This window comes from Moschus berezovskii, chromosome 27 (assembly GCF_049115385.1).
Source record: "Moschus berezovskii isolate FMDL1 chromosome 27, NW_MosBer_1.0, whole genome shotgun sequence".
Taxonomy (NCBI): domain Eukaryota; kingdom Metazoa; phylum Chordata; class Mammalia; order Artiodactyla; family Moschidae; genus Moschus; species Moschus berezovskii.
The window spans coordinates 22711218-22727363 of NC_142486.1; the positions used below are offsets into that span (position 1 = coordinate 22711218).

The window sequence follows — 16146 nt, forward strand, 5'->3', positions numbered from 1 at the left end:
AAAAAATCAAGCCTCAGAAAGTCATGTGTGTTGATTACACTTATGCAGTTAGTAAGGGCAGTACTGACATTCAAATCTTTTTCTCTTGAGTTCAGAAATCTTTAGTCAACATTACACCTAGTATTAAACCAAAATGGAGAGCATTTAAAATTAAACTTTGAAATATTGAGATTAAGATCTCTTTTCCATTATATCCACTTCCAGGGATATTAGATACATGTGTTTATGGTTTCTTTCTTTTTTAAAAAATTCAATTGTAAATTAGAAGTCAGCAGTACTTCTTATACCTGTTCTTTGTAGGCAATGAGTCTTTTCCTTCCCTCTAGTTTATCTCTGAGCTTTTTGGAACTGTGGTTTGATGTCTACCATTAATTTTGTAAAAGTCTCTGCCATTATTTCTTTAACTCTATTTTCACATCTCCTTTTTGAATTCCAATTATACACACGCTATATCGTTGACAGTGTCCTATAGCTTTTAAATGTTTTCTTCTGGATCTTTACATAGTGTTTTCTTTTTGCACTTAAGTTTGTGTAATTTCAACTTTCTTTTATTCAATTTTTGATTCTTTCCTCATCAAGGTCAAGTCTACTTATGAGTCTGTCAAAGGCATTCTTCATTTTTGTCAGCACGCTTTTTTAAATTTCTAGCAATTCCATTTGACTCCTTATAGCTTGCTGTTTCTGATCAGTTCAGTTCAGTTCAGTTCAGTTGCTCAGTCGTGTCCGACTCTTTGCAACCCCATGGACTGCAGCACATCAGGTCTCCCTGTCCACCACCAACTCCCAAAGTTGACTCAAACTCATGTCCACTGAGTCAGTGATGTCATCCTCTGTCATTCCCTTCTCCTCCCACCTTCAATCTTTCCCAGCATCAGGGTCTTTTCAAATGAGTCAGTTCTTCACATCATGTGGCCAAAGTATTGGAGTTTCAGCTTCAGCATCAGTCCTTCCAATGAACATTCAGGACTGATTTCCTTTAGGATGGACTGGTTGGATCTCCTTACAGTCCAAGAGACTCTCAAGAGTCTTCTCTAACACCACAGTTCAAAAGCATCAGTTCTTCAGTGCTCAGCTGTTTCCTATAGCATTATCTATCTGATCGTGCATGTTATCTGTTGTGCTGAAGAGAAAGCTTGACACTACTATTTTTAAAGAAGACATGTTTGCAAGATTGGCCTTTGGTTGGTATATGCAAATTTGGCTGATAAACCACTCCCTTCACTGATATAAAACATTTTCTAAATGATAAGTGTGGCTGACTATGCCTAAACTGTTTGTACAAATAATATGGTGTATGCTGGATATCTGCTGTCTAGGAGTTTGGAATTTTGGTATGTGGTAGGCCAAAGGTGCTTATATAATATAACCAGCATGCCAATCAAAACCTTGGATGCTAAGTCTCTAATGGATTACTCTGGACAAGAACCTCACAAATATGTTGCTGAATTTTCATCACTGGTGCAAGAGTATGCCCTGTGTGACCTCTTGTGAAATTACCTGCAGAAGCCTGCAGGTTAATTCCTCTAGGCTTTGCCCGTGTCATTTTCTCTTATGATTCAGCTATCACCTACACTTACTCTACCATTAAAATAAACCTTAGCTGTTAGCATATCTACATGCTGAGTCCCATGAATCCTTCAAGTGAATTTCAGAAAATAGGGATGGTTTCAAGGATCCTGGACACATCTACCTTTTCCTTTAGCGCCTTAAATTATTAATCACAGTAATTTAAACTGTGAGGCATGGGTCAGCGGTGGACCACGGCAGGGCCGGGGGCACTGGACGCCCAATGCTGCACAGGACATTTTGAAGAAGGTCCTTCAATTATCTGCATTACCTTCACCATAGTTTGGTCTCAGGCCAAACAACAGGGAAGGAACACAGCTCCGCCCATCAACAGGAAATTGGACTAAAGATTTACTGAGCATTGCCCCACCCATCAGAACAAGACCCAGTTTCCCACTCAGTCAGTCTCTCCCATCAGGAAGTTTCCATAAGCCTCTTACACTTACCCATCAAAGGGCAGACAGAATGAAAACCACAATCACAGAAAACTAAATAAACTGATCACATGGGCCACAGTATTGTCTAACTCAATGAAACTATGAGCCATGCCAGGTAGGGCCACCCAAGATGGACGAGTCACGGTGGAGAGTTTTGACAAAACGTGGTCTACTAGAGAAGGGAATGGCAAGCCACTTCAGTATTCTTGCCTTGAGAACCCCATGAACACTTTGAAAAGGCAAAAAGATAGGACTCTGAAAGATGAACTCCTCAGGTTGGTAGGTGCTCAATATGCTACTGGAGAAGAGTGGAGAATTCTGAAAGAGATGGGAATACCAGACCACCTGACCTGCCTCTTGAGAAATCTGTATGCAGGTCAGGAAGCAACAGTTAGAACTGGACGTGGAATAACAGACTGGTTCCAAATAGGAAAAGGAGTACGTCAAGGTTGTATATTGTCACCCTGCTTATTTAACTTATCTGCAGAGTACATCATGAGAAATGCTGGGCTGAATGAATCACAAACTGGAATCAAGATTGCCAGGGGAAATACCAACAACCTCAGATATGCAGATGATACCACACTAATGGCAGAAAGCAACTCCAGAAAGAATGAAGAGATGAAGCCAAAGCAACACCCAGTTGTGGATGTGACCGGTGATGGAAGTAAAGTCTGATGTTGTAAAGAACAAAACTGAATAGGAACCTGGAATGTTAGGTCCATGAATCAAGGCAAATAGGAAGTGGTCAAAGGGGAGATGGCAAGAGTGAACGTCGACATTTTAAGAATCAGTGAACTAAAATGGACTGGAATGGGTGAATTTAATTCAGATGACCATTATATCTACTACTGTGGGCAAGAATCCATTAGAAGAAATGGACTAGCCCTCATAGTCAGCAAAAGAGTCTGAAATGCAGTACTTGGATGCAATCTCAAAAACAACAGGATGATCTCTGTTCGTTTCCAAGGAAAACCATTCAATATCACAGTAATCTAAGTAGATGCCCAACCAGCAATACTGAGGAAGCTGAGTTGAATGGTTCTATGAAGACCCACAAGACCTTCTAGAACTAACACCCAAAAAAGATGTCCTTTTTATTATACGGACTGGAATGTAAAAGCAGGAAGTTGAGAGATACTCGGAGTAACAGGCATATTTGGCCTTGGAGTACAGAATGAAGCAGGGCAAAGGCTAACACAGTTCTGTCAAGACAATGTACTGATTATAGCAAACACCCTTTTGCAACAACACAAGAGATGACTCGACACATGGACATCACCAGATGGTCAATACCGAACTCAAATTGATTATATTCCTTGCAGCAAAGATGAAGAAGCTCTATACAGTCAGCAAAAACAAGACCAGGAGCTAATTGTGACCCAGATCATGAACTCTTTATTGCAAAATTCAGACTTTTGCAAAATTGAAGAAAGTAGGAAAAACCACTAGGCCATTCAGCTGTGACCTAAATCAAATCCCTTATGATTATACAGTGGAAGTGACAAATAGATTCAAGGGATTAGATCTGATAGGCAGAGTGCCTGAAGAATTATGGACAGAGGTTCATGATATAGTACAGGAGGCAGTGATCAAGACCATCCCCAAGAAAAAGAAGTGCAAAAAAGCAAAATGGTTGTCTGAGGAGGCCTTACAAATAGCTGAGAAAACAAGAGAAGCTAAAGGCAAAGGAGAAAAGGAAAGATACACCCATTTGAACACAGGGTTCCAAAGAATAGCAAGGAAAGATAAAAAAAACTTCCTCAGTGATCAATGCAGACAAATAGAATGGGAAAGACTAGAGATCTCTTCAAGAAAAGTAGAGATACCAAGGGGACATTTCATGCAAAGATGGGCATAATAAAGGTCAGAAATGGTAGGGGCCTAACAGAATCAGAAGATATTAAGAAGAGGTGGCAAGAATACCCAGAAGAACTATACAAAAAAGATGTTCATGACCCAGAAAACCATGATGGTGTGATCACTCACCTAGAGCCTGACATCCTGGAATGCAAAAATCAAGTGGGCCTTAGGAAGCATCGCTATGTACAAAGATAGTGGAGGTGATGGAATTCCAGTTGAGCTATTTCAAATCCTGAAAGATGATGCTGTGAAACTGCTGCACTCAATGTGACAGCAAATTTGGAAAACTCAGCATGGCCACAGGACTGGAAAAGGTCAGTTTTCATTCCAGTCCCAAAGAAAGGCAATGCCAAAGAATGTTCAAACTACTGCACAACTGCACTCATCTCACACACTAGCAAAGTAATGCTCAAAATTCTCCAAGCCAGGCTTCAATAGTTTGTGAACCAGAACTTCCAGATGCTCAAGTTGGATAAAGAAAAGGCAGATGAAGCAGAGATCAAACTGCCAACGTCCGCTGGATCATTGAAAAAGCAAGAGCATTCCATAAAAACATCTACATATGCTTTATTGACTACGCCAAAGCCTTTGACTGTGTGCATCACAACAAACTGGAAAATTCTTCCAAGAGATGGGAATACCAGACCACCCTACCTGCCTCTTGAGAAATCTGTATGCAGGTCAAGAAGCAACAGTTAAAACTGGACATGAAACAACAGATTGGTTCCAAATGGGGAAAGGAGTACGTCAAGGCTGTATATTTCACCCTGCTTAGTTAACTTATATGAGTACATCATGCAAAATGCCAGGCTGGATGAAGCACAAACTGGAATATATTCAGGAGAAATATCAGTAACCTCAGATATGCAGATGACAACACTCTCATGGCAGAAAGCAAAGAAGAACTGAAGAGCCTCTTGATGAAAGTGAAAGAGAAAGAGTGAAAAAGTTGGCTTAAAGCTCAACATTCAGAAAACTAAGATCATAGCATCTCGTCCCATCATTTTATGGCAAATAGATGGGGAAACAATGAAAACAGTGGCAGACCTTATTTTATGGGGTTCCAAAATCACTGCAGATGGTGACTGCAGCCATGAAATTAAAAGACGCTTACTCCTTGGAAGGAAAGTTATGACCAACATAGATAGCATATTAAAAAGCAGAGACATTACTTTGCCAACAAATGTCCATCTAGTCAAGGCTATGGTTTTTCCAGTAGTCATGTATGGATGTGAGAGTTGGACTATAAAGAAAGCTGAGTGCCAAAGAATCGATGCTTTTGAACTGTGGTGTTGGAGAAGACCCTTGAGAGACCCTTGGACTGGAAGGAGATCCAACCTGTCCATCCTAAAGGAAATCAGTCCTGAATATTCATTGGAAGGACTGATGCTGAAGCTGAAACTCCAATACTTTTGGCCACCTGATGCAAAGAACTGCCTCACTGGAATGCTCCCCAGTGCTGGGAAAGATTGAAGGCAGGAGGATAAGGAAAAAAGAGATGAGATGGTTGGGTGGCATCACTGATTTGATGAGTTTGAGTAAACTCCGGGAGTTGGTGAAGGACAGGGAAGACTGGCATGCTGCAGTCCACGGGGTAACAAAACGTTGGATACAACGAGTGACTGAACTGAATTTAAAATTTGTCTGGTGTTTCCAACAACTTCGACTTATCTGGGTCTGATTTTGATTACAGATTTGTCTCTTTGAAATTTTTCTTTCTTAATTTTCGGTGTGACTTACAATCCTTTGTTGAGAATCAGACATGTTAGCTAGGGGAGCATATATGAAGGTAAATAGGCTATAGTGTGTGATTTCATATTAGGTTAGCTAGGACCTGAGTTGTTCGAAATTGTTACTCTAGGTACTAGAAACATCAAATTCCTCTAGTGACCGTTAACCGTGTCCCTTCTTGCCATCAAGGTTTTACTTTTACCTTTCTGCTGCTCCACACAGTTTGCTTCTGGAAATCGGCCAGCTTGGTATTCACTCTTCCTGCTCTGTATTTGTTGTTACTGGGATATAATCTGCTTTTATGGGATGCAACAACCATCTACAATGCTGAACATGCAGAAATAATCCAATCCTCTGTGTAAAAGAACTCTACATGCTTAAAAATCCTTTAAAGAAACTTTATAAGAAAATAATTTGGATTACCTTCAATCTTTTTTCCTTTTCCCATACAATAGATCGAATGATGGAAAGTACAGTTGGAGAGAACATGAGTATGAACATCAAAGGAAGGAAACTACCAGTGGGGAAAAGTAATCCGTCATCAGGATAAGCTGGATACGGAAATCTCTGTACAAAGATGCTGATATTGTCAAACAGCTGTCGAGCACTGCTCTCATGATATAGAATGATTGCCTTATCTAAGGCATGCTGTATAGCCAGGAATCCTTCTCTGATGTACCCTATATGATAAAATAAACACCATCAAGTAAAACATGCTAAGGAACATCTAATCAGACACATGCAAAAAGCAAGGCAATTTAAGTCAGTCACAGCTTATCATATATAGAACCTAAACTTTGTGTTGCATCAAGGCCAACTGAACATAATAGCTCTGAGAACCTATGATAGTTCCCACACAGAAACAAGGGTTACTTCTTCAGATGAATCTAATTCACATTTTCTAAAAATTAAGTATATTTAATAAAAGTGGTAGACTTGGTAAATGTAATTCATATTTACAAAAAATGCAACTTTAATTAAACACTGGTGAGTTGAAGACTTGGAAATGTAAAATAAGACGTAAAAGTCAGATAAACAGATATATATAGTGAGTAACACAGTTTGGACCCCAAGGAAAATTGTTTCACTTAAACCAAGTTATCCATAAAGCTAAAAGGCAGTTTAGGATTTAACTTGCTTTTCTTTCACTTTCATTTCTACTTGGAATGTGCTTTTAATTTACAAATTTAGAGCTTTATGCATTGGTAAAATAGGTGAGACTAACAAAAAATAATTACACTTGGGATAGACTCACACTGCTTTTTTAAAAACTGAAGAATAGTTGATTTACAATACTGTGATAGCATTAAGTGTACAGCATAGTAACTCAGGTACATTTTTTCAGATTATATTCGACTACAGGTTAGTATAAGAAACTGAATATAATTCCATATACAGTAAACTCTTGTTAATCTATTTTATGTATTTTGTAGTTTTTCAGTTGCTCAGTCACGTGCGACTCTCTGTGACACCATAGACTGCAGCATGCCAGGCTTTCCTGTCTTTAACCATCTCCCAGAGCTTGCTCAAATTCATGCCCAATGATTTGGTGATGCCATACAACCATCTCGTCTTCTGTTGTCCCCTTCTCCACCTGCCTTCAATCTTTCCCAGCATCAGGGTCTTTTCTAATGACTCAGCTCTTCACATCAAGTGGCCAAAGTACTGGAGCTTAAACTTCCACATCACTACCAATGAACATTCAGGGTTGATTTTATTTAGGATTGACTGGTTGGATCTCCTTTCAGTCCAAGGGATTCTCGAAAGTCTTCTCCAGCACCATGGCTCAAAAGCATCAATTCTTTGGTGCTCAGTTACCTTTATGGTCCAACTCTCAGATCCATACATGACTACTGGAAAAGCCATAGCTTTGACTATATGGACTTAAGTCGGCAAAGTGATGTCTCTGTTTTTTAATAAGCTGTCTAGGTTGGTCATAGCTTTTCTTCCAAGGAGCAAGTGTCTTTTAATTTCATGGCTGCAGTCACCATCTTCAGTGATTTTGGAGCCCAAGAAAATAAAGTCTGTCACTGTTTCCATTGTTTCCCCATCTATATACAATGAAGTGATGGGACCGGATGTCATGATCTTACTTTTTTGTATGTTGAGTTTTAAGCAAGCTTTTTCACTCTGTACTTTCACATTCACCAAGAGGTTCTTTAGTTCCTCTTCACTTTCTGCCATAAGGGTGGTGTCACCTGCATATCTGAAGTTATTGGTATTTCTCCCGGCAATCTTGATTCTAGCTTGTGCTTCATCCAGCCTGGAATTTCGCATGATGTACTTTGCACATAAGTTAAATAAGCAGGGTGACAGTATACAGCTTTTACATACTCCTTTTCCAATTTGGAACCAGTCTGTAGTTCCATGTCCGATTCTAAATGTTGCTTCTTTACTTGCCTACAGGTTTCACAGGAGGCAGATAAAGTGGTTTGGTATACCAATCTCTTCAAGAATTTTCCACAATTTGTTGTGATGCACATAGTCAAAAGCTTTAGCGTAGTCAATGAAGCAGAAGTAGGTGTTTTTCTGGAGTTCTCTTGCTTTTACTATGATCCAACAGATGTTGGCAATTTGACCTCTGGTTCCTCTGCCTTTTCTAAATGCAGCTTGAACATCTGGAAGTTCTCAGTTCACATACTGTTGAAGCCTAGCTTGGAGAATTTTGAGCATTACTTTGCTAGCATTTGAAATGAGTGCAACTGTGTGGTAGTTTGAGCATTCTTTGGCATTGCCTTTCTTTGGGAGTGGAATGAAAAGTGACCTTTTCTAGTATGGTGGCCACTGCCAAGTTTTCCAAATTAGCTGACATATTAAGTGCAGCACGTAACAGCATCATCTTTTAGGATTTGAAATAGCTCAGCTGGAATTCCATCACCTCCACTAACTTTGTTCGTAGTGATGCTTCCTAAGGCCCACTTGATTTCACACTCCAAGATGGGCTCTAGGTGAGTGATCACACCATTGTGGCTATCTGTTGGGGTCCTTTAATGGACCGGGACCTGGCAGTTCGGAGGTGACGATAAGAAAGTGAAAAAGAAAAAGAGGCTGATACTCCCTGGTTTATGCAGAAACCCAATAAAGTGCTTGACACAGGACTTGCATCTCTCACAAAGGCACCGGCCGCCCTCTCGAGGGGATGAAGGCACAAGGTGCCTTCTCGAGAGGGTCTTAGAAGCCCAGGCAGGAGAGTGAGCAAGACGGGTCTCTGCGCTCCAAAGAATCAGCCGAGGAGAGAGAAAGAGAGAAAGAGAAAGAAAGAAAGACACAGGGACCCAAGCTCTGATGGAGCAAACATGCTTTAATGATTTCTTTGTGAGTATATAAAGGCTGTGGTACAAGAAATTTCTTTCAACAATGATAAAGATCAGAAAACCAAATGTACAGTAACCGTTACCAAGGGAACCAGGGGTTAATAATGCTCACAAGGTCAGGAGACAATCCATATGTCAAGAAAGGGGATCGAGACTAAGCACTTTTGTCGTAAAGAGAATGTTTACTAAAGGAGATTCAAGCCTATCTCACACAATGACCTCAGTTTCGCTTGAAAAGAAACAAAGGACTTGTGAGAAACAGCACATAGGAATCCTCCTGTTAAACATTCCCCGATAGCTGCTGCTGCTGCTGCTAAGTCGCTTCAGTCGGGTCCAACTCTGTGCAACCCCATAGACAGCAGCCCACCAGGCTCCCCCATCCCTGGGATTCTCCAGGCAAGAACACTGGAGTGGGTTGCCATTTCCTTCTCCATCCCCGACTGCTATCTAGGTCATTAAGATCTTTTTTGAATAGTTATTCTGTGTATTCTTGCCACTTCTTCTTAATATCTTCTGCTTCTGTTAGGCCCCTACCATTTCTGACCTTTATTGTGCCCATCTTTGCATGAAATGTCCCTTTGGTATCTCTAATTTTCTTGAAGAGAGCTCTTGTCTTTCCCATTCTATTTCTGTCCTCTATTTGTCTGCATTGATCACTGAGGAAGGCTTTTTTGTTTTCATCTTTCCTTGCTATTCTTTGGAACCCTGTGTTCAAATGGGTGTATCTTTTCTCCTTTGCCTTTAGCTTCTCTTGTTTTCTCAGCTATTTGTAAGGCCTCCTCAGACAACCATTTTACCTTTTTGCACTTCTTTTTCTTGGGGATGGTCATGATCACTGCCTCCTGTACTATATCATGAACCTCTGTCCATAATTCTTCAGACACTCTATCAGATCTAATCCCTTGAATCTATTTGTCACTTCCACTGTATAATCATAAGGGATTTGATTTAGGTCACAGCTGAATGGCCTAGTGGTTTTTCCTACTTTCTTCAATTTTGCAAAAGTCTGAATTTTGCAATAAGGAGTTCATGATCTGGGTTACAATTAGCTCCTGGTCTTGTTTTTGCTGACTGTATAGAGTTTCTTCACCTTTGCTGCAAGGAATATAATCAATCTGAGTTCAGTATTGACCATCTGGTGATGTCCATGTGTAGAGTCATCTCTTATGTTGTTGCAAGAGGGTGTTTGCTATGATCAGTACATTCTCTTGACAGAACTGTGTTAGCCTTTGCCCTGCTTCATTCCGTACTCCAAGGCCAAACTTGCCTGTTACTCCAGGTAACTCTTGACTTCCTACTTTTGCATTCCAATCCCCTAAGATGAAAAGGACATCCTTTTTTGGTGTTAGTTTTAGAAGGTCTTGTAGGTCTTCTTCCAACCATTCAACTTCAGCTTCTTCAGTATCACTGGTTGGGGCATATACTTGGATTACTGTGATATTGGATAGTTTTCCTTGGAAATAAACAGAGATCATCCTGTTGTTTTTGAGACTGCACCCAAGCACTGCATTTTAGACTCTTCTGTTGACTATAAGGGCTACTTCATTTCTTCTTCTAAGGGATTCTCACTCACAGTAGTAGATATAATGGCCATCTAAATTAAATTCGCCCCTTTTGTTCCATTTCAGTTCAATGATTCCTAAAATATTGATGTTCACTCCTGCCATCTCCTGTTTGACCACTTCCAATTTACCTTAATTTATGGACTTAATATTCTATCGCAGGTTCCTATGTGATATTCTTTCAGCGTCTAACTTTACTTTCACCACCAGACACATCCACAAGTGGGCGCTGTTTCTGCTTTGGCTCAGCCTCTTCATTCCTTCTGGAGCTATTTCTCTGCTCTTGTCCAGGACGTATGAGGCACCTACTGACCTGGGGAGTTCATCTTTCAGTGTCCCATCTTTTTGCTTTTTCATACTGTTCATGGGGTTCTCAAGGCAAGAATGCTGAAGTGATTTGCCATTCCTTTCTCCAGTGGACCATGTTTTGTCAGAATTCTCCACCATATCTGTCCGTTTTGGGGGACTCTACTTGGCATGGCTCATAATTTCATTGAATTAGACAAGGCTGTGATCCATATGATCGGTTTGTTTAGTTTCCTGTGACTGTGGTTTTCATTTTGTGTGCCCTTTGATGTATGAGGATAAGAGGCTTGTGGAACCTTCCCTGATAGGAGGGACTGGCTGTGGGGAAAATTTTGTCTTGCTCTGGTGGGCAAGGTCATCCTGAGAAAATCTTTAATCCAAATTTCTGCTGATAGGTGGGTCTGTGTTCCCTCCCTTTAGTTTGGCCAGAGGCCCAACTGCGGTAGGGGTAATGGTGACCTCCTTCAAAAAGACTACAGAGCATGCTGGGCTTCTCAGGACTGCTGTAGTCAGTGCCCCTGACCCCGCAGCAGGCCACTGTCGACTCACACCTCCACCGGAGACTCAAGGACACTCACGGGCAAGTCTGCCTCAGTCTCTGTGGGGCCACTGCTCCTTTCCCCTGGGTCTTTGTGGGCACAAGGTTTTGTTTGTGCCCTCCAAGTCTTTTTCCCAGGTCCTGTGGAAGTTCTGTCATCAAATACAACTGGCTTTCAAAGTCAAATTCCCTGGGGGTTCTCAGTTCCTTTGTTGGACCCCCAGGTTAGGAAATCTCTTGTGGGCCCTAGAACTTTTGCAACAGTGCAAGAACTTGTTTGGTATACTTGTTCTCCAGTTCATGGGTCATCTGCTCAGTGACTCTATAGTGGAGCTAATGGGGACCTCCAAGAGGACTTATGCCTCACACATGCCGCCCAGGTCTGATGCAGCCAGAGCCCCTGTCCCCGTGGTAGGTCACTGCTGACTCGTGCCTCTGAGGAGACACTCAGACACCCAAAGGTAGGTGTGGCTCAGTCCCTTGTGCAGGTCACTGTTACTTTCCCTGGGTCCTGATGTGCACAATTTTTTTCTTTTTTTGCATCCCCTCAGCATCTGGAGGGTCTGAGATTTGATTTTAAACATGATTGCATCCCTCCTACTGTCTTGTTGGGGTTTTTCCTCTGCCTTTGGATGTGGGCTATCTTTTTCTGCTAGGATCTAACATTCTTCTGTTGATGGTTGTTTAGCAACTAGTTGTGACTTTGGTATTCTTGCAGGAGAAGATGAGCACACTTCCTTCTACTCCAGTATCTTAGAAGTTAATCAGTCTAAGGCAAGGATGAGACTTTAATCAGGGAGCCAGCTGACCAAAAAGATGGAAGGCTAATGTCTCAAAATAACCATATTATCTGGGTCTGGATGCCAGGTTCTTTTGTAGATCAGAGATGGAGGGAGGTGAGGAAGCAAAGTAAAAAGGCCATTAATCTTGCAAACATCTCCTAGAATGGCAAGCCTCAGGCATGGGATGTGTTGATTTCTTCCTGCCATATACAGGTGGACAGAGTTCTGAACAAGGGCACTTTAGTTTAACAGTCAGGCAGGTGGGTAGGATTCTCTGAGGCAGAGCATTCTGTATGATTATAATAACAAAAGCAATGAAAAGTAAGTCAAACAAACAGTTTCGGACATGGAGTCAGAATTGGCTTCTTCTCCACAACATATTCACATCCCACTCAAAGCATCTCCCTTTCTTCTGAATTCATGCGGCTATTTCTCCCCAGAAACATCAAGTCCAAGACACTTGGTTTAGAGACTCCACAGTCACTCCCTCAAGTATGGAACCTTTTGGAAATGGAGCTACAGTTCTCATTGCTGAAGTAGCACCCCAAGCTATGGGGCGCAAACCTGGCCTGCCCTGCCTGTTCTGTGATGTCCTTGGTCTAAGAAGCTGCTTGCATATGCCTTCTGCTAGCTGCAGTTGCATACTGCATTTTATGTATAGTAATTACTAATTAAGGTTGGAAATCAGATAATTAATTTTATACTTTTCAGTTTTTCTCATATCAACATACAAACATTATAGAGTTATTTCTAAGCATTGCTTTGCTTTAGCTGTATCCTCCTAATTTTTTCTCCCAAACCTTAACATGTTATTTTTGGGAGAAAAACACCCTTGCACTTCCTAGATTCAGGTGACTATTTCCTTTCCCATGGTAGGGAATTTTTTTACTATAATCTCTTCAAGTATTTTATCAGTCTCTTTCTCTTCTTCTGGGATCACTATAATTTGACTGCAGATGAGTTTTAAAGTTGTCCCAAAGGTCTCTTAAGACTAGGTCTGCATTTCTTTTCATTCTTTTTTCTTTATTCTGTTCTGCAGCAGTGATTTCCACCATTCTATCTTCCAGCTCACTTATCCATTCTACTGCCTCAGCTATTCTGTTCTTTATTCCTTCCATTGTCTTTTTCATTTCAGTTATTCCATTGTTCATCATCACTGTTCATCCATTCTTTAGTTCTTCTAGATCTTTGTTATACATTTCTTGTACTTTCTCTATCTGTACCTCTATTTTCTCAAGATCTTGCATCATCTTTACTATCATTGTTCTGATATTTTTCAGGTAGATTGCCTATCTCCTCTTTATTTAGTTGGTCTTGTAGGGGTTCACATTTCTCCTTTCTGTAACATATTTCTGTTATCTCATTTTGTTCTAACTTACTGTGTTTGTGGTCTCCACTCTGATGGCTGCAGTATTGTACTTCCTTTTGCTTCTGGTGCCTGTCCCTTGGTGGGAAGGTTCAATTGAGGGGCTTGTGCAGCCTTTCTGGTGGGAGGGAGATGAATCTTGTCCTTCTGATGGGCAGGGCTGTGTCAATGGGCATGTTTTGGGGTGTCTGTGAGGTTAGTTCAACTTTAGGCCCCCTGTCTACTAGTGGGTGGGGCTGTGTTCCTGTTTTTCTGGTTGTTTGCCCTGAGTCATTCCAGCACTGGAGCTTGCAGGTTGTTGGGTGGGGTTCGATACTGGTGCCAAGATGGGGAACTCTGGCAAAGCTCATGCTGATTAATATTCTGGAGCTGGAAATTCTCTGGTGGTCCAGTAGGTAGAACTTGGTGCTCCCACAGTAAGAGCTCAGGTTCCATCCCTGGCTGGGAAACCAAAACCCCACAAGTTACATGGCATGGGCAAGAAAAGAAAAGAAACAAATGATAAATGAGCAGAGAGACAAAACCAAGACAAACCATAAAAACAAAACCAAAAAAAAAAAAAAGAAAAAGAAAGAAAACAACCAAAGAAAAAATTCCAAACCAAAACAAAGAATAAAAACAAAACAAAGCCCCTGAAAAGCAAAGATAATAATACACAAAAACAAAAAACAGAAAAACAAAACAAAAATTAAAGTAAAACAAAAAAGAAAATACAAAATATGCTTAAAACAAACAAAAAAATAACATTATAATTCCCTGTGTCCTCTGCTATCAGTGTCACTGCCATCCTTGTGAACCACAGTCAACCGCCACCTCCTCAAGAGGCCCTCCAAGACCTCTAGGTAGATCAGGAGACCTCCTGTGGGCACTGTGGTGGGGAGCTCAGATTCTGACCTGGCTCAACTTCTGCATGTGTGTGCCCACAAAGTCCACAGCTGCTGAAGTCAAACCTATCTCAGTTGTGGGACATTCACTGCCCATTTAGATGTTCCACAGGTGCTGGGTTTACTAAGTCCATCACAGGGATTTAACCCACACCGTGTGCAGCTGCAAGAAGTGATTTCAGTTTTTCCTCAGTCACACAACCTCTGAGACTCAGCTTAAGTTTGGGCACAAAATTTGCATGTGGGCCACCCTCAGGCATCTGCTCCCTGTTCAGATGAAATGGGGTGAGGGCAGCAACTGACAGGGGCACGTTTGCTTGCTTAGGTGGGAGGGAGAAAGAGGTGGCAACAACTGGGGCACGTGAGCTCACTTTGGCAAGAGCCACCTCCCAGCTCCTGTGGAGGAAGGGGCTGGTGTAAAGGAAGGGGCTGGAGGAAGAGGGCTTGATGGTGGCTCCAGCCTTCGTGTACCACTCAGGGGCCTCATGATGGTGGCTCCAGCCTTCGTGTACCACTCAGGGGCCTCACTTCGAGGGGAGACAGTGTTTCCTCCAGGAGCAATCAGGCTGCACAGCTCCTCAATTCTGTCCCTTGAGGTTGTCTCCATGTAGCTGACAGAAGTCTTCTCCTTTGTTGCGCACTGCAAACCCCATGCTTTAGCACCCAGTCCCTGCCAGCACTGGCAGACACCATCTAAGATTGAGGCATGGACCATCCTGTAAATCTTGCTCTGTCTTGCCTGCCATAGACCAGCTGTTGCACTCCTCTCTGATAGCCCTCAAAGCTCTCCTATTTCATCTGATCTTAAGGAACAGTGAGGGGGCTTCCCTGGATATGATAACTTCTCCTCTCCTTCGGCTTCCACCCAGGGGTGTGAGTCCCATCTGCGTTTTTTCTTCCTTCAGGAAAACTCCCTGGGGTTTGGAATTCCCTGGCAGTCCAGCAGTGAGGACTTAGCACTCCCACTGTGGGGAGTCTGGGTTCAACCCCCGCCAAGGATCCAAGATCCTGGCAAGCCATGTGGCCTGTCCAAAAACAGAATAAAAAACCAGACAAACAAAAAGCAAAACAAATAGCAAAAATAAAAACAGAACAAAGAAAAAAAACAAGAAAACAGCAAACCAAACAAAAACCAAAACAAAAAATAAAAACAAAACAAAAAAACAACAAAACAGGGAAAAAAAGCAAACAGCATAAAACCAAAAAGATATTCCCTGAAGAAAATAAAAACAGAATAAATGAAAATTTAAAATTACAAAATTAAAAAAAATAAACCAGGAACAACAACAGCAAAATTCCCTGGGGCCTCTGTTATCAGTGTCCTTGTCCCCACGGTGAACTACAGCCAACTCCCACCTCCCCGGGAGATCCTCCAAGACCTCTAGTTAGGTCACTGGACCCACTGTGGGTAGTGTAGAGTCAGTTCAAACTTTAACATGGCCCATCCCATTCCCTACCCTGTGTACGTGGCCACAAGTCCACAGCTGCTAAAGGTAGACCTGGCTCAGTTGCAGGAGCAATTTTCCATTAAAATGTTCTCTAGGCACTAAGTTTACCAAGCCCCCTGTGTGGGATTAATCTATGGTTTGTGCAGCTTGAAGGAAAGATTTCAGTTCTTCCTCAGTCACACAGCCTCCAGGGCTCAGTTTTGGTTTTGGCTGCACCTCTGTATTTGGTTCACACACAGGTATCTGCTTCTTGCCCAGCCAAGAAGGGGTTAAAGACAGCAATTGCGGGGAGTACTGACCTGTCTCCTACCATTTTGCTACACATATTTTTTTCTGTCCTCTTCTCTCT

At 41.8% G+C, this 16146-nt stretch overlaps 1 protein-coding gene across 1 annotated transcript in view; it reads right to left on the minus strand.

Moving 5' to 3' along the window:
• Positions 1-16146, minus strand: part of LOC129545010 (phospholipid-transporting ATPase ABCA3-like) — a 241795-nt gene that overhangs the window by 207047 nt on the left and 18602 nt on the right. The window contains exon 5 of the mRNA XM_088833045.1: positions 6021-6277. Coding sequence (XP_088689171.1) covers positions 6021-6277 — 257 coding nt within the window. The remainder of the gene's footprint in view (positions 1-6020; positions 6278-16146) is intronic.